The sequence below is a fragment of the Phyllopteryx taeniolatus genome, chromosome 16, assembly GCF_024500385.1.
Source record: "Phyllopteryx taeniolatus isolate TA_2022b chromosome 16, UOR_Ptae_1.2, whole genome shotgun sequence".
NCBI classification, from domain to species: domain Eukaryota; kingdom Metazoa; phylum Chordata; class Actinopteri; order Syngnathiformes; family Syngnathidae; genus Phyllopteryx; species Phyllopteryx taeniolatus.
The window spans coordinates 1,825,784-1,846,976 of NC_084517.1; the positions used below are offsets into that span (position 1 = coordinate 1,825,784).

Below are 21,193 nucleotides of genomic sequence, written 5' to 3' on the forward strand. Positions count from 1 at the left end.
ATCAGTGACTCGTTTAATAAATAATTTATATTAAATTATTCTATTTTGGTGTTTATTTAGGTGGCACGAGTGCTTGGCACGTCTGACTCGCAGTTCTGAGGTTTGGCTTTGACTCAGGAATTGAAGTTGAAAAATAGCAGATCAGTGCTGGTCTCGACGGAAAATCCAGTCTGAATCCTGGCCAGTGTGAGACTGAAGCAAAATGTGGTCTCGAGACCAAGACCGGTCTCGAGTGTTACAACACTAGTCGAAGCTGTAGGTCCAGGTACGTCGCCTCTCGCCAAAAGTCAGCTGGGATAGGCTACAGCTTACACACTACCCATCCATCCCTTCCATCCATTTTCTGAGCCGCTTCTCCTCACAAGGGTCGCGGGAGTGCTGGAGCCCATCCCAGCCACAGCGCCACCTACACACTACCCAAATCAGGTTAACTGGAAATGGATCAAAAATGGATCACTGGAATGGAAGATTAGGGGAGAACAACTACTGGTTATCATATCTGCCTCATAGTTCTGATGTTCGATGTTTCAAATATTTGTTAGTTAAATTAAGTTAGCTAAATTGTCCACAGATGTGATGTGAGTGTGACTGTTTATTTTATTTTTTTTCTTTATTTGCCTTGTAATTGGCGGGCGACCAGTCAAGGGTGTACCCCTCCTCTCGCCCAAAGTAAGATTGGATGGATGGTGTGTATTATAAACAATTAGAATAAATATCACATGGAAAGACAATCATCTACTAGTTAATTAACATTGTCCCCCCTACACACACACACACACACACAAACCTCTGAAATGATGGCTACACCAGTTGTAGGAGTGTACTGTATGTTCGGTCTATATGAGAGGCTAACTCAACACCTACACTCAGACACACCCATTTTTCTTTCACTCCCTCCAGTAATAACACAACCACTTCCTTGTAGTCCGACTGCACAGCTCCATTCGTGTCGACTGCCCAGAGTCCACGAACATATAGCTCCTAACTACGGTATTACTCATCTGAACTACACAAAGGTAAGTCATTGCATTGATTAATCACATCTACTCAGCTCCTTTATTTTCTGCTATTTAATCCATAAAGATACCACACAAAACACAAAAAACATTTAGCTGTGTAGTCTGCCTCGTGCTTGTCACTATTATTATTGCTGCCTCTGCCTGGTTGAGAAAGGCTGAAAATGAATACACCATGTAAAGTACCATTTTGACCATGAATAGAAGGGGAGATATTACAAACAATCCAAGTTTTCCTGTTCTTGTAAGGATGAGATTGTTTTAATAGCAAAGGGAAAGTAAACTCCTGTTTGTACAGTATGAACCACTCCTCATAAGGTGTGTATTATTTTCTCAAACAATTATTCTCAAGAGAAGACAGGCGAGTCTGCCCATAAAGCACAAAATGTCTGCATGCACACCAGAATGAGTGACATTAAGCTGTGGTGCCCAGTAAGAGTGGTAAAAGATATTGATACAAACATTTAGTGGATGTTATTGCTGTCTTGTCTCTTTCACAACAAAGTGTCTCCCTGTGCTCCTCCCTGATCTCAGTCTCAGGAGACCATCTGGGCTGCCAGTTACATTCCAAAAGTGTCTCCCATCTCTGTTCAGACATGTCACGCTACAGTTTTGGTCTGGAGCCACTTTCTTGCCACACCTGGAATAAAGACAGGACACGTAGGTGAAACACTGTCAACCACTTTGGGTGTACTTTCCATTGGACTAATACGTAGAGTAAATCTTGTTGGACATGTAAAATTGTGATAGTGTATTGTATGTATGCAAAACTTAAAACCCTGCCGTTCCCACATACTGTATACGCTGAACCTTGAAGATGCATTTTCTCTATCCCGTAATTGTATTAATGCTGCCAGTGGAACCACAAGGAATCTGATTTGAAAAAAGCAAATGGACTAAAGAGGTTCACTGATGGAAACACAGCTGCAGATACTGTGGAGCACTGCTGAGTGCGTTGTTGTGTCCTGTATTGCACACTTATCATCATGCTTTACAGTGACAAAAGACACCAGATAACAGACTACACCACTCCTAATACAGCACTTGTATTGTCTATATTTGATATAAAATGACAGTTATTCAAATTCTGCTCAGCTATTAGTTGTAGATAGATAGATAGATAGATAGATAGATAGATAGATAGATAGATAGATAGATAGATAGATAGATAGATAGATAGATAGATAGATAGATAGATAGATAGATAGATAGATAGATAGATAGATAGATAGATAGATAGATAGATAGATAGATAGATAGATAGATAGTTTCAATTATACATGAGATTGCTCATAAGAGACAAGAAATACCTACTTGATTCAAGATGAGCAAACCATCATTTTGCAAAGAGATTATGTGAAATATACTGTAATATGTATGTAATATAAAACATACATTATCCCATTGGGTTGCCAGGTAAGAGTATATGATATAATATATATATAATATATAATATAATATATAATATAATATATATAGAGTATATGAGAGTATAATTCATCTTGCTTTGCTGCATGAAATGATGTACTCCTGCCATTAATACATTTAAAAATCCATTCAATACAAAAATGTTGTGAATATTTGCTTCTATACAGAGATTGCAGTGAGCCCCAACAACAATGTGGTAAACATTTATGAAATGAAAGGCAGAGACTGGATCAAGATCCATGAGCTTACTGAGCACAGTGGACGTATCACAGGTATAACAGCTTGTATTAGTTGAGAGTGCCCAGGGGAAGGGTGGCTTTACTTTCAAATGCACGTTTAACAATGTCTTGTTCTTGTCTTGTATTTGTCATTTATTACCTCCCCCAAGTGCATTGCATGTTTTTTGTGGAAAGGACGTGACACGTGCCAAAAACTGATGCACAATACCGTATAGCATACATTACCACACCCTTCACATGTCCAGCATTAATGTCTGCACTCTTGATTGACATACAGCAGTAATGTGTACTAATTGTACCATAAAATACCACCTCCATTAAACCATTTTGGATGGTACACTGGTTTGGAATAAGCAAGTAAATTAATACTGTACATGTAAAAACACACTTGTGCTGCACAAGAATGAAACAAAGCCATGATATTATCCATCCAATGATTTTCCACAGGTACTGTATATATAGCATCTCCTCATTTGAGTCTTGGTTGAGCTGAAGCCTATTCCAGCTGACTTTGGATCCTGGACTGGCCGCCAGTTAATTACAGGGCACATATAGACAAACAACCATTCCCATTCACACCTATTGGCAATTTAGAGTCTTCAAATAACCTGACATGAATGCTTTGTGAATGTAGGAGAAAGCTGGTGTAAACAGAAAAAGCCCACACAAGCACAGGGAAAATATGCAAACACAACAAAGGAAACTCAGAACCTCACAATTGTGTGACAGATGCGCTAACCACCACGCCACCGGCCAAAAATATAATGTTTCAAATTTAATCCATTCTTTTTGTTTTTATTATTTGTTTGTATTATTTGGATGGGACAGTGCACTTTAATAAAATATATCAAGCACAGTTACATGATTAAAGTAAAAGTGTCAGATTTTGCACAGGGCTAATTTCCATCTGTAGTCCCCAAATAATAATAAATTAAAAAATACAAGAAACATGTTAACAATAGTGTATTAGATACAAATGTAACAAAAAACAAGGCTTTCCCTTATTGGGACCAGGAGGTTGTTCCAAAAAAATGTCTCATGGACTGAAACACATACTGGAAAAAAGCAAATGCCCTTGGTTCTTTAAGAATTTTTGGTTTTCGAGGTGGGATTCCAGAGGTGTAAAAGAAAGAGACTAGTGTGCCATTGCCATGCTTGAGAATTTAAGATTACACCGCTTGTGGTATTTTACTGTACAAAGTTGTGTCCAGTGCTTTTACTCGCAATTCATTGACTTTGTTTCTTTAGCTTGGATGAAACATTAATATGCATAGATTGTCTTTATACAATTATAACACTTATACACTCTTTACACAACCATGTTATATTCTTCATAGACGTAGAGATATACACCACTATTTGAAGACTATCTCATAAGGCATTTTGGGATGTTTGTTTCGCAGCAAACATTTTGGTGGGAATCTTCAATATCTACCCAACTGACAATCAACAGTCAGTCAACAATAATAACAGTTTAAGCCTGTCAATAATAACAGATTAAGCCTTGTCAGTAAACACAGCAACTACAGTATATAAACAACAACAATCTCAGTGATCTGAAGCAATACAACGAATGTAACATTTGAATTATAAAGTAAGCATAAAGGAAAATATCTGTACAGTAGGACATGCACTCAAAGAAAGCGCTTTGCATCATTAATACTTCCTTTTTCATGGAACCTCATTGTCATGTTCACAGGAATTGACTGGGGCCCTGAGTCTAATCGCATCGTCACCTGTGCTTCTGACCGCAATGCCTACGTGTGGACTCTAAAGGATGGCTCGTGGAAGCCCACTCTGGTCCTCGTACGAATCAACCGTGCAGCCACCTGTGTAAAGTGGTCGCCTCTGGAAAACAAGTTTGCCCTGGGCAGTGGAGCTCGACTCATCTCCGTCTGCTATTTTGAGAAGGAAAATGATTGGTAAAAGCAAAATGGCAAAAAACTTCAAAACAGTGCCATACTACTTTTGCACTAACAAGATGTTACATGTACCACTTACGTTCAATAGAAGGCCACACTGTCCATCCATTTTCTACCGCTTATCCGAGGTCGGGTCGCGGGGGCAGTAGCTTTAGCAGGGATGCCCAGACTTCCCTCTTCCCAGCCACTTCATCCAGCTCTTCCGGGGGGATCCCGAGGCGTTCCCAGGCCAGCCGAAGGACGTAGTCTCTCCAGCGTGTCCTAGGTCGTCCCCGGGGTTTCCTCCCGGTGGGACGTGCCCGGAACACCTCACCGGGGAGGCGTCCGGGAGGCATCCGAATCAGATGCCCCAGCCACCTCATCTGGCTCCTCTCGATGTGAAGGAGCAGCGGCTCTACTCTGAGATCCTCTAAGGGAGAGCCCGGACACCCTGCGGAGGAAACTCATTTCGGCCGCTTGTATCCTGGATCTTGTTCTTTCGGTCACGACCCACAGCTCGTGACCATAGGTGAGGGTAGGAACGTAGATTGACCGGTAAATCGAGAGCTTCGCCTTTCGGCTTAGCTCCTTCTTTACCACAACGGATTGATACAAAGTCCGCATCACTGCATACAAAGTCCTCATCACTGCATACTCCCGAAGCACCCCCCACAGGACCCCCGAGGGACACGGTCGAACGCCTTCTCCAAGTCCACAAAACACATGTAGACCGGTTGGGTGAACTCCCATGCACCCTCGAGGACCCTGCCAAGGGTGTAGAGCTGGTCCACTGTTCCACGGCCAGGACGAAAACCACACTGCTCCTCCTGAATCTAAGATTCAACTTCCCGACGGACCCTCCTCTCCAGCATCCCTGAATAGACCTTACCAGGGAGGCTGAGGAGTGTGATCCCCCTGTAGTTGGAACACAACCTCCGGTCCCCCTTCTTAAAAAGGGGGACCACCACCCCAGTCTGCCTTGAGGAACTCCGGGCGAATCTCGGTGGCAACGCTTTTTAACCACCTCGGTGACCTCAACCCCAGAGATAGGAGAGCCCGCCTCAGAGAACTCAGACTCTGCTCCCTCATGGGAAGGCGTGTCGGGAAGGCCACACTGATCCTGACAATTATTGTATAGATCAAACTGCCGCCAAAAAAAGTTTTACAGCTGTGGCACATCATCACAACTAGTGGCATTGAAAGTGTTGCGAAGCGATGAAATGATGAAATCAAATCGTAGACGGGGGTTTGGAGGGTGTTGATCAAAGTTTTATCCCTCCGAAAACAATTCGACAACGGAGGGATGGAGGAGGGTGTTCGATCCATGCCCGCCAAAGCCCGTTTGAATGCCCCCCCCCATCCCAGGGATGCCCAGGGCCACCGTCACTTTTAACCCCCCTTTGCATGCCACTGATCACAACAGAGCAGTCTGTAAACAGATGCCCAATTGCCAGATATCACTTTGATGCAGTGCACATTTTTAGACTGCTTCTTGGTCCATATGCTAATAACTGTTGTTTAATCAATTGTTACACATGAGCCATGCCTCCTCCAGCTGCTCTCACTCAATCACAGGTCAAACACAGACATCATGGACAAAATGTTGAATAATCCTTTTTATAAATACACTGACAAAGCATTCTTTCCATTACCACCAACAGGTGGCTGAGTAAGCACATCAAAAAGCCCATTCGCTCCACCATTCTGAGCCTGGCTTGGCATCCTAATAACATTCTTCTGGCAGCTGGGTCTGCGGACTTCCACTGCAGGTACAGTATCTTTCATCCCAAACGAAATTGTGCAGGAGAGAAGTGCCGAAGTGGAACCTCGTTTAACGGACTAACAGGGGGGAGGGCTTGTCCGTTAAATCCGATTGTCGAAGCGCTTTTTTGTGGCCTAAAAACACCAGTACAGTACAAAATGATTGTAAATAAATATGTAAAAAAGCTTTAATATGTTTGAAAAGTTTTAATGTTTTTCCAGACTTACCCCATTGGTGCATGAAAGGGGTGATTTTGAGTTACAACTGGGCACTATTGTCTGTTAAATCCAAAGTCTGTTAAATTGGGCTCCGTTCAATTGAGGTTCCACTGTATATGCCCAACTGAAATAATAAATCAGTCGTGAAATGATAAAATATATAATTACTTGGCACTAATTACAAAAAAAGTATTATTCAGAGCATGGATTATCATTGTGTAGTATTTTGAGCGTGGATATTCTTATTGTGGCTTAAAATTCAAAATGTAGGAAAGCATGGTCTAGATATTTACATTTTGAGCCCAAAATGATTCATATTTTGTTAGATTGATTAATTTTGAAGACGGAATCTTTTGCACCATTCCAAAGGAACGTAACATAAACTTATCATACATACATACAGGCACATACTGTACATACATAGAGTAAAATGTAGTGATCTTTCTTTTCATTAAAATATCTTAAGACAACATTCAACATTTCCAATTCCCGAAATTAAAATTCAATTTAACTCAAAACTCTCTGCTTTGAATTTTTAGGATTTTTTCAGCCTACATAAAGGACATCGAGGACAAGCCTGGACCCACTGCTTGGGGGGCCAAAATGCCTTTTGGGGAGGTGATGTTAGAGAATAAGGACTGTGGAGGCTGGGTGCACAGTGTCTCCTTCTCCCCCAGTGGAGACCAACTGGCCTGGGTGGCCCACAACAGCAGCATCACAGTAGCTGATGCTACCCGGGGAAAGGAGTAAGTATTACTGAGAAAAGAGACACAGGATCTACACATTAAGGAATTGTTTTCTTGTAGCTCCAAAAGAAATCTATGCTATTCTACGGTCGGACAAGTGATGGAAGTAATGTCTTTAAAGTAATAATTTATAAACCTGTTCACTAACATAGAAATGGATATGCGCTATGGATATGCATACATAATGTACATCAGCGATAGCCCAAAGCCTTTATGGGGCCATTAGTAGAATTTGATTTGGGATGGGCTCCAGCACGGCCGTGACCCTACTGAGGATAAGCGGTATGGAAGCTGGATGAATTATTATTATTATTATTTTCATTAGGGTTAGAAATACAAAGAAGAATATAAAAAAATATGAAGATAACGTGTATGTCTCGTGATGTATTTGTTGGTCACTTTGCTTGTCCAGGGCAACACAGCTGACCATTGACAGTCTTCCACTGCTGAGTGTCCTATATGTCAACCCCACTGAGATCGTTGCCGCGGTAAATATTGACCTGTCACGTGTGCATTTGTTTGTGTGTGTGTGTGTGTGTGTGCGCATGTGTGTGTGTGTGTGCATGTGCGCATGTGTGTGTATGTGGGTGGGGGGTTGTGTTTGTGTTTTTTTTTAAATAATGTGAAAAAATTAATTATGGAAAAGAAATATAAATATATCTCATTGAATACCAATAATAATAATAATAATAATAATAATAAATTATTTATAGGCACCTTTTAGGGAACCGAAGGTCACCATGCATACACAGTTAAATGAAATCAAGTAATACAATAAAAATAACAGAACATAAAACATAAATGAAAATGGCAAGTTAAAGTGAATAGGCAGTCCAAAATAGGTGTTTTGAGTTGGGAATGGAAGAGGGTTAATGAGTCTGTGTTTCAGAGGTCGAGCGGTAGCACACAAGACATGTTTTGTTGTTGGTTGTCAGTATACATACAGCATTTATAAAATAAATACATTTATTAAATATGGGCGGCACGGTGGACGACTGCCTCACAGTTCTGAGGACCGGGGTTCAAATCCCAGCCCCTCCTATGTGGAGTTTTCATGTTCTTCCCGTGCCTGGGTGGGTTTTCTCCGGCCACTCCGGTTTCCTCCCACATCCCAAAAACATGCGTGGTAGGTTGATTGAAGACTATAAATTGCCCGTAGGTGTGAATGTGAGTGCGAATGGTTGTTTCTTTCTATGTGCCCTGCGATTGGCTGGCGACCGGTTCAGGGTGTACCCCGCCTCCCGCCCAAAGATAGCTGGGATAGGCTCCAGCAGCCCGCGACCCTAGTGTGTCATGGGTGTGTGTTCTGGTTGTTGTCTTCCCCCTGTCTCGTACACACCTGCTCATGAGAGCATCTTCCCCACCTGTGCCTCATTTACCCTAATTACCCCATGCATTTAACCTCATGTCTCATGTTTTCTGGTCCCCAGTTCGTTGTACCTTGTTGTCACTTTCCAGCATTCCTTGTTTCCACGTCACCGACTCATAGTAAGACGAGACCCTGTTCTGATTATTGACCTTGCCTTTTTGCCTCACGTTTTTTGGATACTGTTGCCTTTACGGATTGCCTGCCTGTGTACCGACTTCTGCCCGTTTATTAAACCTCTCTTTTTGAAACTGTCCATCTGAATTGGAGTCGTGCATTTTGGGTCCTGTCCTTTGTTCCATTCATGACAAAACGAACTGGCCATAACATGGACCCAGCAGACTCATACCCGGTGCCCTTCAAGCGCAGGGTCAACGCATCTCGAAGCAGGATGAGCAGCTTGCTGCCCTCCACCTTCATCTAAAGGGACTGTCAGAGCATCAGGACACTATGATGAGACAGGTGGTCTCACAGGTTGAAGTTCTAATGACTATGGTTCAGGAACCAGCTGGGACAGCACCCGATGCCGCCACTGTACAACCGTTTCCATGTGAAGCAGTCACCATGCAGCCACCTGCCACATCCACTGCTGTCTGCCCACAGCTCTCTTGACCGGAGAGGTTCTCTGGAGATTCTGGGAATATTAAGCTGTTCATCACTCAGTGCGAACTCCACTTTGAGCTGCAAGGAGCTGCCTTCCCCACCGAGCGGTGGGGAAGGCATTTCCCACCTGACTGGTCGCAATTCCGCCGCATGTCATTCGTGGGCTTCTTATGTAAAAACTATGGAGCAAGTTTTTCAGTATTCCACACCAGATCGTGAGGCAGCTCGCTCCCTTGTCACCTTAAAACAAGGCAAGCGCAGGGTGTCAGATTACGCAATTGACTTTCGCATTCTAGCAGCTGAGAGTCAGTGGAACAACAGGGCACTACTCGATGCATCTTTTCAAGGACTATCCCCCGCCGTCAAGGATCATTTGGTCCCACTAGACCTGCCGACCGACTTGGACACTCTCATCGCTTCTCGCCATAAAGATCGACAAAAGGGTTTTGGATCGCAAGTTGGACGGAGATCGGTGGAAGGATGCGCCACTGCGCACTTGGAGGACAAGCCTCAGTGACCAGCCAAACCAAGGCAGATCCCCTCTTGCCTGTCACAATCCACTGGCTAGCATCACCATGGATGAACCCATGCAACTGGGCAGGTTCCGTCTCTACCCTGAGAAACGTCAACGCCGGCTGAGGGAAGGGCGGTGCTTCTACTGCGGGCAGTTGGGTCTTTCTGTGAGCAACTGTCACGTCAAAGTTGCCGGTGCCGGTAACAAGGTTACGGGAGCGGTGAGTCTAAATATCATTATGGAAGACCCTACCCAGGTTCTTCCTAAAGTAACAGTGTGCTCTCCAGATCAAGAGATTCATACATCTGTATTTATTGTCTCTGATCCTAACTTGTCTCAAGTCCCCACCTGTTGCCATGACATAAAAGAAGACCTTATGACTGTGCAGTTGACTTGCTGCCTGGAACCACACCTCCACGGGAGAGGTTGTTGTTTCTTTCAGGGCCGGAACACAAGGCCATGAAGGAGTATGTGGATGAATCACTGGCAGCCGGGATCATTCGCCCATCTTCATCCCCTGCGGGAGAAGGATTTTTCTTTGTGGACAAGAAGGACAAGACCCTGCGACCCTGTATCGATTACCGGGGTCTCAATGAAATAACTGTGAAAAACAGGTACCCTCTTCCTCTCATCTCCACCGCCTTTGAGTTCCTGGAGGGAGCCAAGGTTTTCACCAAACTAGACTTAAGAAATGCGTATCATCTAGTCAGGATAAGGGAGGGGGATGAATGGAAAATGGCATTTCAGAATCAGAATCAGAATCATCTTTATTTGCCAAGTATGTCACCAACGGCACATTTTTGGTGGCCTAATATTAGACGAGATGTTATCCATTACATCAATGCATGCCAGGTATGTGCCGCTAACAAGCCCTCTCGTCAACGTCCTTCTGGGGAATTGCGACCCTTGCCAATACCACAACGTCCTTGCTCAGACATTTCCGTAGACTTTGTGACAGGATTACCGGCCTCTAAAGGAAATACCACCATTCTCACAGTTGTTGACAGGTTCTCTAAGATGGCACACTTCATTGCACTGCCAAAACTCCCCTCAGCTAAAGAAACTGCCGAGTTGATGATAAACCAGGTATTCAAGTTTCATGGTTTTCCAAAGAATGTGGTATCGGATAGAGGACCCCAATTTGTTTCACGATTTTGGAAGGAGTTTTGCAAATTAATAGGTGCCACCGTCACTCTGTCTTCTGGGTTTCATCCTGAAACCAATGGACTGTGAGGCTGAACCAGGACCTGGAGACTGGACTCCGATGTCTCGCGTCACAGGAGCCACAATCCTGGATTCAGAAGCCGGTTTGGGTCGAGTTCTCTCCACTCTGCATCCACTGGTCTATCGCCTTTTCACATTGTGCATGGTTAGCTACCATCTCTGTTTCTTGCCATAGCCCCGGAATCCACGGTTCCATCTGCATTGACCTTGGTGAGACACTGCAGGGAGCCCGCCAAATGCTGCTTCGCCAAGGACTGTCCTACAAGACAGCAGCTGACCGTAGGAGGACACCGGCCCCGAACTACAAAGTGGGTCAGCGAGTTTGGCTCTCCACCAAGCATATTCCACTCCGGGTGGAGTGCCGTAAGCTCGCTCTCAGGTTCGTTGGGCCCTTCCCCATCACGAAGGTCATCAACCCTGTCACCATGAAGCTTAGGCTCCCAAGGTCGATGCGGGTCCACCCTGCATTTCACGTCAGCCTGCTCAAGCCCGCCCGTGAGTCCCTTCTAGTCCCGCCTTCCAGCCCCCCCCCCCCCTCCTCGTCCCCGTTTTGTGGACGGGGGCCCTGTCGGGCCTTCACCGTGAGGTGGCTGTTGTCGTCTCGTCGGAGGGGGAGGGGGTTTCAATATCTGGTGGATTGGGAGGGCTACGGTCCTGAGGAACGTTTATGGGTGCCGTCTGGATTTATCGTTGATGACTCACTCATTCAGGACTTCCACGTTGCGCATCCTGGGGCTCCGGGGCCATCTGGGGCCAGCCGTTAAGAGGGGGGGGGGGTTGGGGTACTGTCATGGGTTAGTGGTCTGGTTGTTGTCTTCCCCCTGTCTCGTACACACCTGCTCCTGAGCACATCTTCCCCACCTGTGCCTCGTTTACCCTAATTACCCCATGCATTTAACCTCGTGTCTCATTCTTTCTGGTTGCCAGTTCGTTGTACCTTGTTGTCACGTTCCAGCATTCCTTGTTTCCACGTCACCGACTCATAGTAAGACTAGACCATGTTCTGATTATTGACCTTGCATTTTTGCCTCATGTTTTTTGGATACTGTTGCCTTTACGGATTGCCTGCCTGTGTACCAACCTCTGCCCATTTATTAAACCTCTCTCTTTGAAACTGTCCATCTGAATAGGAGTTGTGCATTTTGGGTCCTGTCCTTTGTTCCGTTACATAGTGAGGATAAGCGGTAAAGAAAATGGATGGCTGGATGGATATTAAATATGCACAAATTGCAGATTTGGGAATAAATTTAAATGTGCATGATCTTCAATAGTGCATTAATTCAGTGAAAATTGTAACAGTGTTCATGCTGCTCAGGTTTAATAGGGTAAAGTCTGATGGTGCAGTGTTATCTGGAGAACAAGTAGCAATCAATTGAACTGAACTTGAAATAACTGAACTGCCTGTACATCCAAACAAGCACTGAACAATGAACACTACACATGGCAGAATTATGTACAGTATTGTTTTTAAAAAGTATCTTATCAACACAGGCGGCACGGTGGATGACTGGTTAGACCATCTGCCTCACAGTTCTGAGGACCGGGTTTCAATCCCCGGCCCTGCCTATGTGGAGTTTGCATGTTCTCCCTGTGCCTGTGTGGGTTTTCTCCGGGCACTCCGGTTTCCTCCCACATCCCAAAAAGATGTGTGGTAGGTTAATTGACCCTAAATTGCCCGTAGGTGTGAATGTGAGTGCGAATGCTTGTTTGTTTATATGTCAGAATCATCTTTATTTGCCAAGTATGTCCAAAAAAAACACAAGGAATTTGTCTCCGGTAATTGGAGCCGCTCGAGTACGACAACAGAGAGTCAATTGTCAGAGAACACTTTGGAGACATAAAGACATTGAGAAAAACAGTCACTGAGCAATAAAGGGTTGCTAGTTATCTGGTAATGCCGATACATGTATTTATTTATTTATTTTTGACAATCGTGCAAAAAGATGCAGAGTCCTCTCGCACTTAGAGCAGTTTGAATGACTAATATTGCAATAGTCCGCTGCAATGACCATTGTGCAAAGGGCGCCGAGACTACAAGCGAGTAGTACGATACTCTGGGACAATGTTGATTGTGCAAATGTTGCAGATACTCCTCAGTCAGTGTGCAAATGGAGCAGATGCTTCTCTGACATGAGTGGCCAGTATTGGTCAACAACAGATATGCAAATAGTGCAGCATGGTGAGACTACTACAGTGAGTGCACAAGTAATATATAATTGGCCCGACAGAAATGTGACAACAAACTCAAGACAAAAAGACAAAAAATTGCCAGCATGTTGCAATGGAAATTGTAGGTTAGGTGTTTAAGAAGTTAATTCCAAGAGGGAAGAAGCTGTTGGAATGTCTGCTAGTTCTAGTTTGCATTGATCGGTAGCGCCTATCTGAGGGAAGGAGCTGGAAGAGCTGGTGACCGGGATATGGAGGGTCCGAGAGGATTTAGCACACTCTTGTCTTAGTTCTGGCAGCGTGCAAGTCCTCAAGGGTCGGTAGGGAGGTACCGACAATCCTTTCAGCAGTTTTGATTGTCCGTTGCAGTCGGAGTTTGTCCTTTTTTGTAGCAGCACCAAACCAGACTGTGATGGAAGAACACAGGACTGGTTCGATGACCCCTGTGTGGAACTGCCACAGCAGCTCTTGTGGCAGGCCGTGCTTTCTCAGAAGCCGCAGGAAGAACATCCTCTGCTGGGCCTTTTTGAGGACGGAGTTGATGTTGATGGCCCACTTCAGGTCCTGAGAGACTGTAATTCCCAGGAACTTGAAGGTCTCGACGGTTGACACAAGGCAGCTTGACAGCGTCAGGGGCAGCTGTGGCGAAGGATGCCTCCTGAAGTCCACAATCATCTCTACAGTCTTGAGCGTGTTCAGCTCCAGGTTGTGTCGGCCGCACCACAGCTCCAGCTGCTCCACTTCCTGTCGATATGCAGATTCGTTACCGTCCTTGATGAGGCCGATGACAGTGGTGTCATCTGCAAACTTCAGGAGTTTGACAGCCGAGTGCGTTGAGGTGCAGTCGTTTGTGTAGAGAGAGAAGAGCAGCGGAGAGAGGACACAACCTTGGGTCGCCCCAGTGCTGATGCTGCGTGTGGATGAGGTGGCCTCCCCCAACCTCACCTGCTGTGTCCTGCCCGTCAGGAAGCTGTAAATCCACTGACACATGGCAGGGGAGACGCTGAGCTGGAGAAGCCCAAGAAGTCCATGAACAGGATCCTCGCGTAGGTCCCTGCAGTGTCGAGGTCTTCTAGGATGAAGTGCAGTCCCATGTTGACTGCATCATCCGCAGACCTGTTTGCTCGGTAAGCAAACTGCAGGGGGTTCAGCAGGGGGCCTGTTATCCTCTTGAGGTGGTCCAGCATGAGACGTTCAAAGGACTTCATGGCCACAGATGTCAAGGCGACAGGCCTGTAGTCATTTAGACCCAAGATTTCAGGTTTCTTGGGGACTGGAATGATGGTGAAGCGTTTGAAACAGGATCAGAATCAGAATCAGAATCAGAATCATCTTTATTTGCCAAGTATGTCCAAAACACACAAGGAATTTGTCTCCGGTAGTTGGAGCCGCTCTAGTACAACAGACAGTCAATTTACAGAACACTTTGGAGACATAAAGACATTAACAAAAAACAACAACAAACAACAATTGTGCAAAAAGATGCAGAGTCCTCAGTTCGAATGGCTAATATCGCAATAGTCCGGTGCAATGACCATTGTGCAAAGGGCACTGAGACTTCAAGGAGTGTATGCGGTTTAAAGTGACGAGTAGTGCGATAATCTGGGACAATGGTTGTGCAAATGTTACAGATACTCCTCAATCAGTGTGCAAATGGAGCAGATACTACTCTGGCATGAGTGGCCACTATATGCAAATAGTGCAGCACGGCGAGACAACTACAGTGAGTGCACGAGTAATACATAATACAGAAATGTGACAACGAACTCAAGTCAAAAAATTGCCAGCTTGTTGTAATGGAATTGTAAGTTAGCTGTTCAAGAAGTTGATTGCAAGAGGGAAGAAGCTGTTGGAATGTCTACTAGTTCTAGTTTGCATTGATCGGTAGCGCCTACCTGAGGGAAGGAGCTGGAAGAGCTGGTGACCAGGGTGGGGAGGGTCCGAGAGGATTTTGCACGCCCTTGTCTTAGTTCTGGCAGCGTGCAAGTCCTCAAGGGTGGGTAGGGGGGTACCGACAATCCTTTCAGCAGTTTTGATTGTCCGTTGCAGTCGGAGTTTGTCCTTTTTTGTAGCAGCACCAAACCAGACTGTGATGGAAGAACACAGGACTGGTTCGATGACCCCTGTGTGGAACTGCCACAGCAGCTCTTGTGGCAGGCCGTGCTTTCTCAGAAGCCGCAGGAAGAACATCCTCTGCTGGGCCTTTTTGAGGACGGAGTTGATGTTGATGGCCCACTTCAGGTCCTGAGAGACTGTAATTCCCAGGAACTTGAAGGTCTCGACGGTTGACACAAGGCAGCTTGACAGCGTCAGGGGCAGCTGTGGCGAAGGATGCCTCCTGAAGTCCACAATCATCTCTACAGTCTTGAGCGTGTTCAGCTCCAGGTTGTGTCGGCCGCACCACAGCTCCAGCTGCTCCACTTCCTGTCGATATGCAGATTCGTTACCGTCCTTGATGAGGCCGATGACAGTGGTGTCATCTGCAAACTTCAGGAGTTTGACAGCCGAGTGCGTTGAGGTGCAGTCGTTTGTGTAGAGAGAGAAGAGCAGCGGAGAGAGGACACAACCTTGGGTCGCCCCAGTGCTGATGCTGCGTGTGGATGAGGTGGCCTCCCCCAACCTCACCTGCTGTGTCCTGCCCGTCAGGAAGCTGTAAATCCACTGACACATGGCAGGGGAGACGCTGAGCTGGAGAAGCCCAAGAAGTCCATGAACAGGATCCTCGCGTAGGTCCCTGCAGTGTCGAGGTCTTCTAGGATGAAGTGCAGTCCCATGTTGACTGCATCATCCGCAGACCTGTTTGCTCGGTAAGCAAACTGCAGGGGGTCCAGCAGGGGGCCTGTTATCCTCTTGAGGTGGTCCAGCATGAGACGTTCAAAGGACTTCATGGCCACAGATGTCAAGGCGACAGGCCTGTAGTCATTTAGACCCAAGATTTCAGGTTTCTTGGGGACTGGAATGATGGTGAAGCGTTTGAAACAGGATCAGAATCAGAATCAGAATCAGAATCATCTTTATTTGCCAAGTATGTCCAAAACACACAAGGAATTTGTCTCCGGTAGTTGGAGCCGCTCTAGTACAACAGACAGTCAATTTACAGAACACTTTGGAGACATAAAGACATTAACAAAAAACAACAACAAACAACAATTGTGCAAAAAGATGCAGAGTCCTCAGTTCGAATGGCTAATATCGCAATAGTCCGGTGCAATGACCATTGTGCAAAGGGCACTGAGACTTCAAGGAGTGTATGCGGTTTAAAGTGACGAGTAGTGCGATAATCTGGGACAATGGTTGTGCAAATGTTACAGATACTCCTCAATCAGTGTGCAAATGGAGCAGATACTACTCTGGCATGAGTGGCCACTATATGCAAATAGTGCAGCACGGCGAGACAACTACAGTGAGTGCACGAGTAATACATAATACAGAAATGTGACAACGAACTCAAGTCAAAAAATTGCCAGCTTGTTGTAATGGAATTGTAAGTTAGCTGTTCAAGAAGTTGATTGCAAGAGGGAAGAAGCTGTTGGAATGTCTACTAGTTCTAGTTTGCATTGATCGGTAGCGCCTACCTGAGGGAAGGAGCTGGAAGAGCTGGTGACCAGGGTGGGGAGGGTCCGAGAGGATTTTGCACGCCCTTGTCTTAGTTCTGGCAGCGTGCAAGTCCTCAAGGGTGGGTAGGGGGGTACCGACAATCCTTTCAGCAGTTTTGATTGTCCGTTGCAGTCGGAGTTTGTCCTTTTTTGTAGCAGCACCAAACCAGACTGTGATGGAAGAACACAGGACTGATTCGATGACCGCTGTGTAGAACTGTCTCAGCAGCTCCGGTGGCAGGCCATGCTTTCTCAGAAGCCGCAGGAAGTACATCCTCTGCTGGGCCTTTTTGAGGACGGAGTTGATGTTGGTCGCCCACTTCAGGTCCTGGGAGATTGTAATTCCCAGGAACTTGAAGGTCTCGACGGTTGACACAAGGCAGCTGGACAGCGTGAGGGGCAGCTGTGGCGAAGGATGCCTCCTGAAGTCCACGATCATCTCTACAGTCTTGAGCGTGTTCAGCTCCAGGTTGTGTCGGCCGCACCACAGCTCCAGCCGCTCCGCTTCCTGTCGATATGCAGACTCGTCACCGTCCTTGATGGTACTTCGCAGAGTTCCAGAGATCTATTGAAGATCTGAGTGAAGACTGGAGCGAGCTGGTCCGCGCAGACTTTGAGGCAGGATGGGGACACATGGTCTAGGCCTGCCGTTTTGTTAATCTTTTGTTGTTTGAAGAAGCGTCTCACATCCTGTTCGTGGATGGTTAATGTGGATGTGCCCTGCGATTGGCTGGCAACCAGTTCAGGGTGTACCCCGCCTCCTGCCGGATGATAGCTGGGATAGGCTCCAGCACGCCCGCGACCCTAGTGAGGAGAAGCGGCTCAGAAAAAGGATGGATGGATGGATGTTATTAACACAGTAATTGCTGATTTAACACCATATTGCTGTTATACAGTGCTGTGTAGTGATATGGTATTTGTAACACCCCTTTTATGTCTCTCAGGGGCATGACTGTTGTCCCTACCAGTTCACCTATAAGGGACCTGGCTCTCTGGCATTTGTAAAGAAGCTAGACATTTCCAAGCAGTCTTCCAAGAGTGGCATTTCAGCCATGCAGCACTTCCGTAACCTGGATAAGAGGGCTACCGATGACGACAGCAACGAGTTGGACACACTTCACCAGAACACCATAACGTAAGGAGAACTGTTGTTTCCCACTTCACTAACATTGAATTTTAAAAAAACACCCGTGACCCTAGTGAGCATAAGCAGTACAGAAAATGGATGGAAGGAGGGATACGATGAATTGTTTTTTTATCTGCATTCGAATATATTCTTACATGTTTATGTTCTTCTGCATGTGCGTAATATGCATACAATATATACAAATGTGGATAAATGTGAAAGAAAAAAACAGTGGTCATAGAAATAACTTGAATCTAACAAAAGTAATAATGAATAAAAACACATTTGCAAATTAACCATTGAAAACCAGGCATTGCTTTTGAATTGTGAATCAGAATCAGAATCTCTTTATGTCCTTAAAGAGAAATCGGTTTTGCAGCAGGAATACAAAGCGTACAAGGTACAAAATGACAATATTAGCAGTGATAATAAGACTATTAAAGTCTAAAAGTCAAACACAATAACAGAAACTGTTCAACAGAATTATTTTTTTAAAAAAACCTAATGAAAGAGGCCTCAACAAAAATGAGGCTACCTTGAGAAAATAATAATTTCACCATAAGGACATGTTCAAACAATGTGTGTCTTCTAATTAGCATCACAGGTGTCTCCAAACTTGTAATCAGTCAGTCAGCCTACTAAAAGGGTTTAGGTAATCACTGTGCTGCTTCGGGACATAGCGTGTATCACACTAAATATGAATCATAGGAAGCGAAGGAGTGATTTGTCTCAGGAGATTAGAAAGAAAATTATAGACCAGCACATTAAAGGTAAAGGCAATGAGACCCTCTCCAAGGAGCTTGATGTTCCTGTGGCTACAGTTGTGCATATTATTAGAAATTTCAGATCCACAGGACAAGAGCTAATCTCCCTGGATGTGGCCGCATGAGGAAAATTGTTGACAAATTGAAAAAAAAACAGGTAATACGAATGGTAACAAAAGAGCCCAGAACAACCGCCAAAGAAATTAAAGGTGAACTCCAAGGTCAAGGTACATCTCTGTCAGATCGCACCATCCATTGTTGTTTGAGTGGTGGACTTTATAGACTTCACGGGAGACGACCAAGGAGGACACCACTGTTAAAGATAAATCATAAAAAAAGCGAGACTGGAATTTGCCAAACTGCATGTTGACAAGCCATGAAGCTTCTGGGAGAATGTACTATGGACAGAAATGACAGAGCTGGAAATATTTGGCAAGGCACAGCAGCTCTATGTTCATGGATGCAAAAATGAAGCATACCAAGAAAAGAACACTGTCCCTACTGTGAAATGTGGAGGAGGCTCTGTTATGTTCCAGGGCTGCTTTGTTACATCTGGAACACGGTGTCTTGAATCTGTGCAGAGTACAATAAAATCTCAAGACTATCAAGTTATTCTAGAGAGAAATGTGCTGCACAATGTCAGAAAGCTTGATCTCAGTTGAAGTTCATGGGTCTTGCAAGAGGATAATGACCCAAAACACACAGCTAAAACACCCAAGAATGGCTAAGAGCAAAACATTGGACTATACTGAAGTGCCCATTAAAGAGCCCTGACTTACTGTAAATCCTATTGAACATCTGCGGAAGAAGCTGAAACTTGCCATCTGGAGAAAGCACCCTTCAAACCTGAGACAACTGGAGCAGTTTGCTCCAGAGCGAACCAAATACCTGCTAAGAAGTGCAGAAGTCTCATTGAAAGTTACACAAATAATTTGATTACAATGATTACCTCAAAAGGTTGTGCAACTAAGTTTGAAGTTAAGAGTGCCATCATTTTTGTCTGGGCCTGTTTCATGAGTTTGTTTTTAAAAGTAAATCTGTTGAACCACATCTCTAAAGCAATGTTGGATTTTCATTGGTTAATTTTCATTATTTTTATTTATTTATTATTACTTTTGTCAGATTCTAGTTATTTCTGTGACCACTGTGGGTTTTTCTTTCATTAACAGAGGGGTACCAACAATTTTATCCACGTGTGTATCTGACAAGTACTTGTCGGTTGTGGTCTCCTGTCTATGTATGTCCTCATACACATCTCCATTCATCTGTTGTGTCCTACAGGCAGTTGTGTGCTGTTAAGGGAACAGCTAAAGTTGAGAAGTACAGTAGTGTGGGACTGGATGGAGCCATGGTAATGTGGGATTTTAAGGTAAAGTATACCGTATGTGGCAACATTTAATTGAAAAATAAAGAATAAATAAATGTTAATGTTTTTATGCATTCAAACAGAACACAACCTGTTGGGACTGTTTTTTGTTCATTACAAACAACACAATATACAGATGAAATGAATGATGTCAGTAGGTAATGTGTGCGTACTGTAGATGAGTAGTGTGTAGGTATACAGTATGTATTCAGAAAGATCCAAATTTCCAGTGCTTTGCATTAATTATGTTTGAGCATTATAATTAATTAAGTGGGTTCTGAAAGGTACCTGGATTTTTTTTTTAAATTACAGTACTCTATTTATTTATTTATTATTAGGAACACGGATGCCATGTACAGAGACAAAAAGCCCCTGTCAAGCATCCCTGTCTAACTTATTTATTCTGAGATTTATATGAATTGATATTTTTCAGGAATACCATGCACTGTATATGTTTTATTTGAATGTCTGCAGCTACTGTCAGCCACAACATCAATTCATTATTGACTACTGCCATCACCCAATTCGCAAATGAGATGGATTCTAATGGTAATTTTTCTTTTGCAGCACTGAGACAAAGTAGACTACAGGTTGTGGGTCTGCTTCCACCAATCAATATTGGGAGACTCCTCTGCTGTTGATTATAACTGCAAATAACCACAATGACAGTGATTTAATTGATTTTGATTATTGGAAAATACTGTCAGTGTCATCATCTGTATCATCATCCCTTTTTCAATAAAATGTCTTTCTAACAAGTGGATATCATATAACCTTTTCCTGTTTACGATGTAACCTCATCTCCTGCCACAGTACAGTATTATACAGTATGGTCATTACAGAATATGTCTTTAAAGGTCACTCGAACGAGGCCCATGCAAAAGTTAAATGTCTTCATCACTCAATAAATCGGGATACATCTTTCCAGAATTTGTTAGTATAAGGACATTGGTGGAATATATATATTTTCAGTTGACATTTCACAAAATGAACAATCAACTCAAATGTCTTTTGAATTTAAGGTCATTTTTGACAGGATAGTACCTTGTATAATTTGAAAAGAAATTTCCCTAACTTTATTTATAAACTATTTGTATGGAAGAGTCCAGATGCTTTCCCAATATAAGTAGTCAACAAAACCTGTAGGCGACAACTATA

The 21,193-nt window shown here is 44.3% G+C and overlaps 1 protein-coding gene and 1 long non-coding RNA gene across 3 annotated transcripts; both read left to right on the top strand.

Moving 5' to 3' along the window:
• The first annotated feature begins 856 nt into the window (after positions 1–856).
• On the top strand, positions 857–20,793 carry zgc:86896 (uncharacterized protein LOC415190 homolog). 2 transcript variants are annotated; one of them, XM_061748192.1, is made up of 10 exons: positions 857–1,016; positions 1,551–1,676; positions 2,612–2,716; positions 4,383–4,605; positions 6,246–6,353; positions 7,104–7,310; positions 7,723–7,798; positions 17,724–17,914; positions 19,951–20,038; positions 20,603–20,793. In XM_061748192.1, exons 2-10 carry the CDS (start codon positions 1,613–1,615, stop codon positions 20,606–20,608), a joined length of 1,068 nt encoding a protein of 355 aa, XP_061604176.1. In that variant the 5' UTR covers positions 857–1,016; positions 1,551–1,612; the 3' UTR covers positions 20,609–20,793. The 2 variants fall into 2 exon arrangements, with proteins under 2 accessions (XP_061604176.1, XP_061604177.1); XM_061748193.1 differs by lacking the exon at positions 1,551–1,676 and having other exon boundaries at positions 910–1,016.
• Positions 7,805–12,136, top strand: LOC133465407 (uncharacterized). The gene is made up of 2 exons (XR_009784628.1): positions 7,805–10,013; positions 10,135–12,136. It is a non-coding gene; the product is annotated as an uncharacterized LOC133465407 (long non-coding RNA).
• Positions 20,794–21,193: the final 400 nt, after the last annotated feature.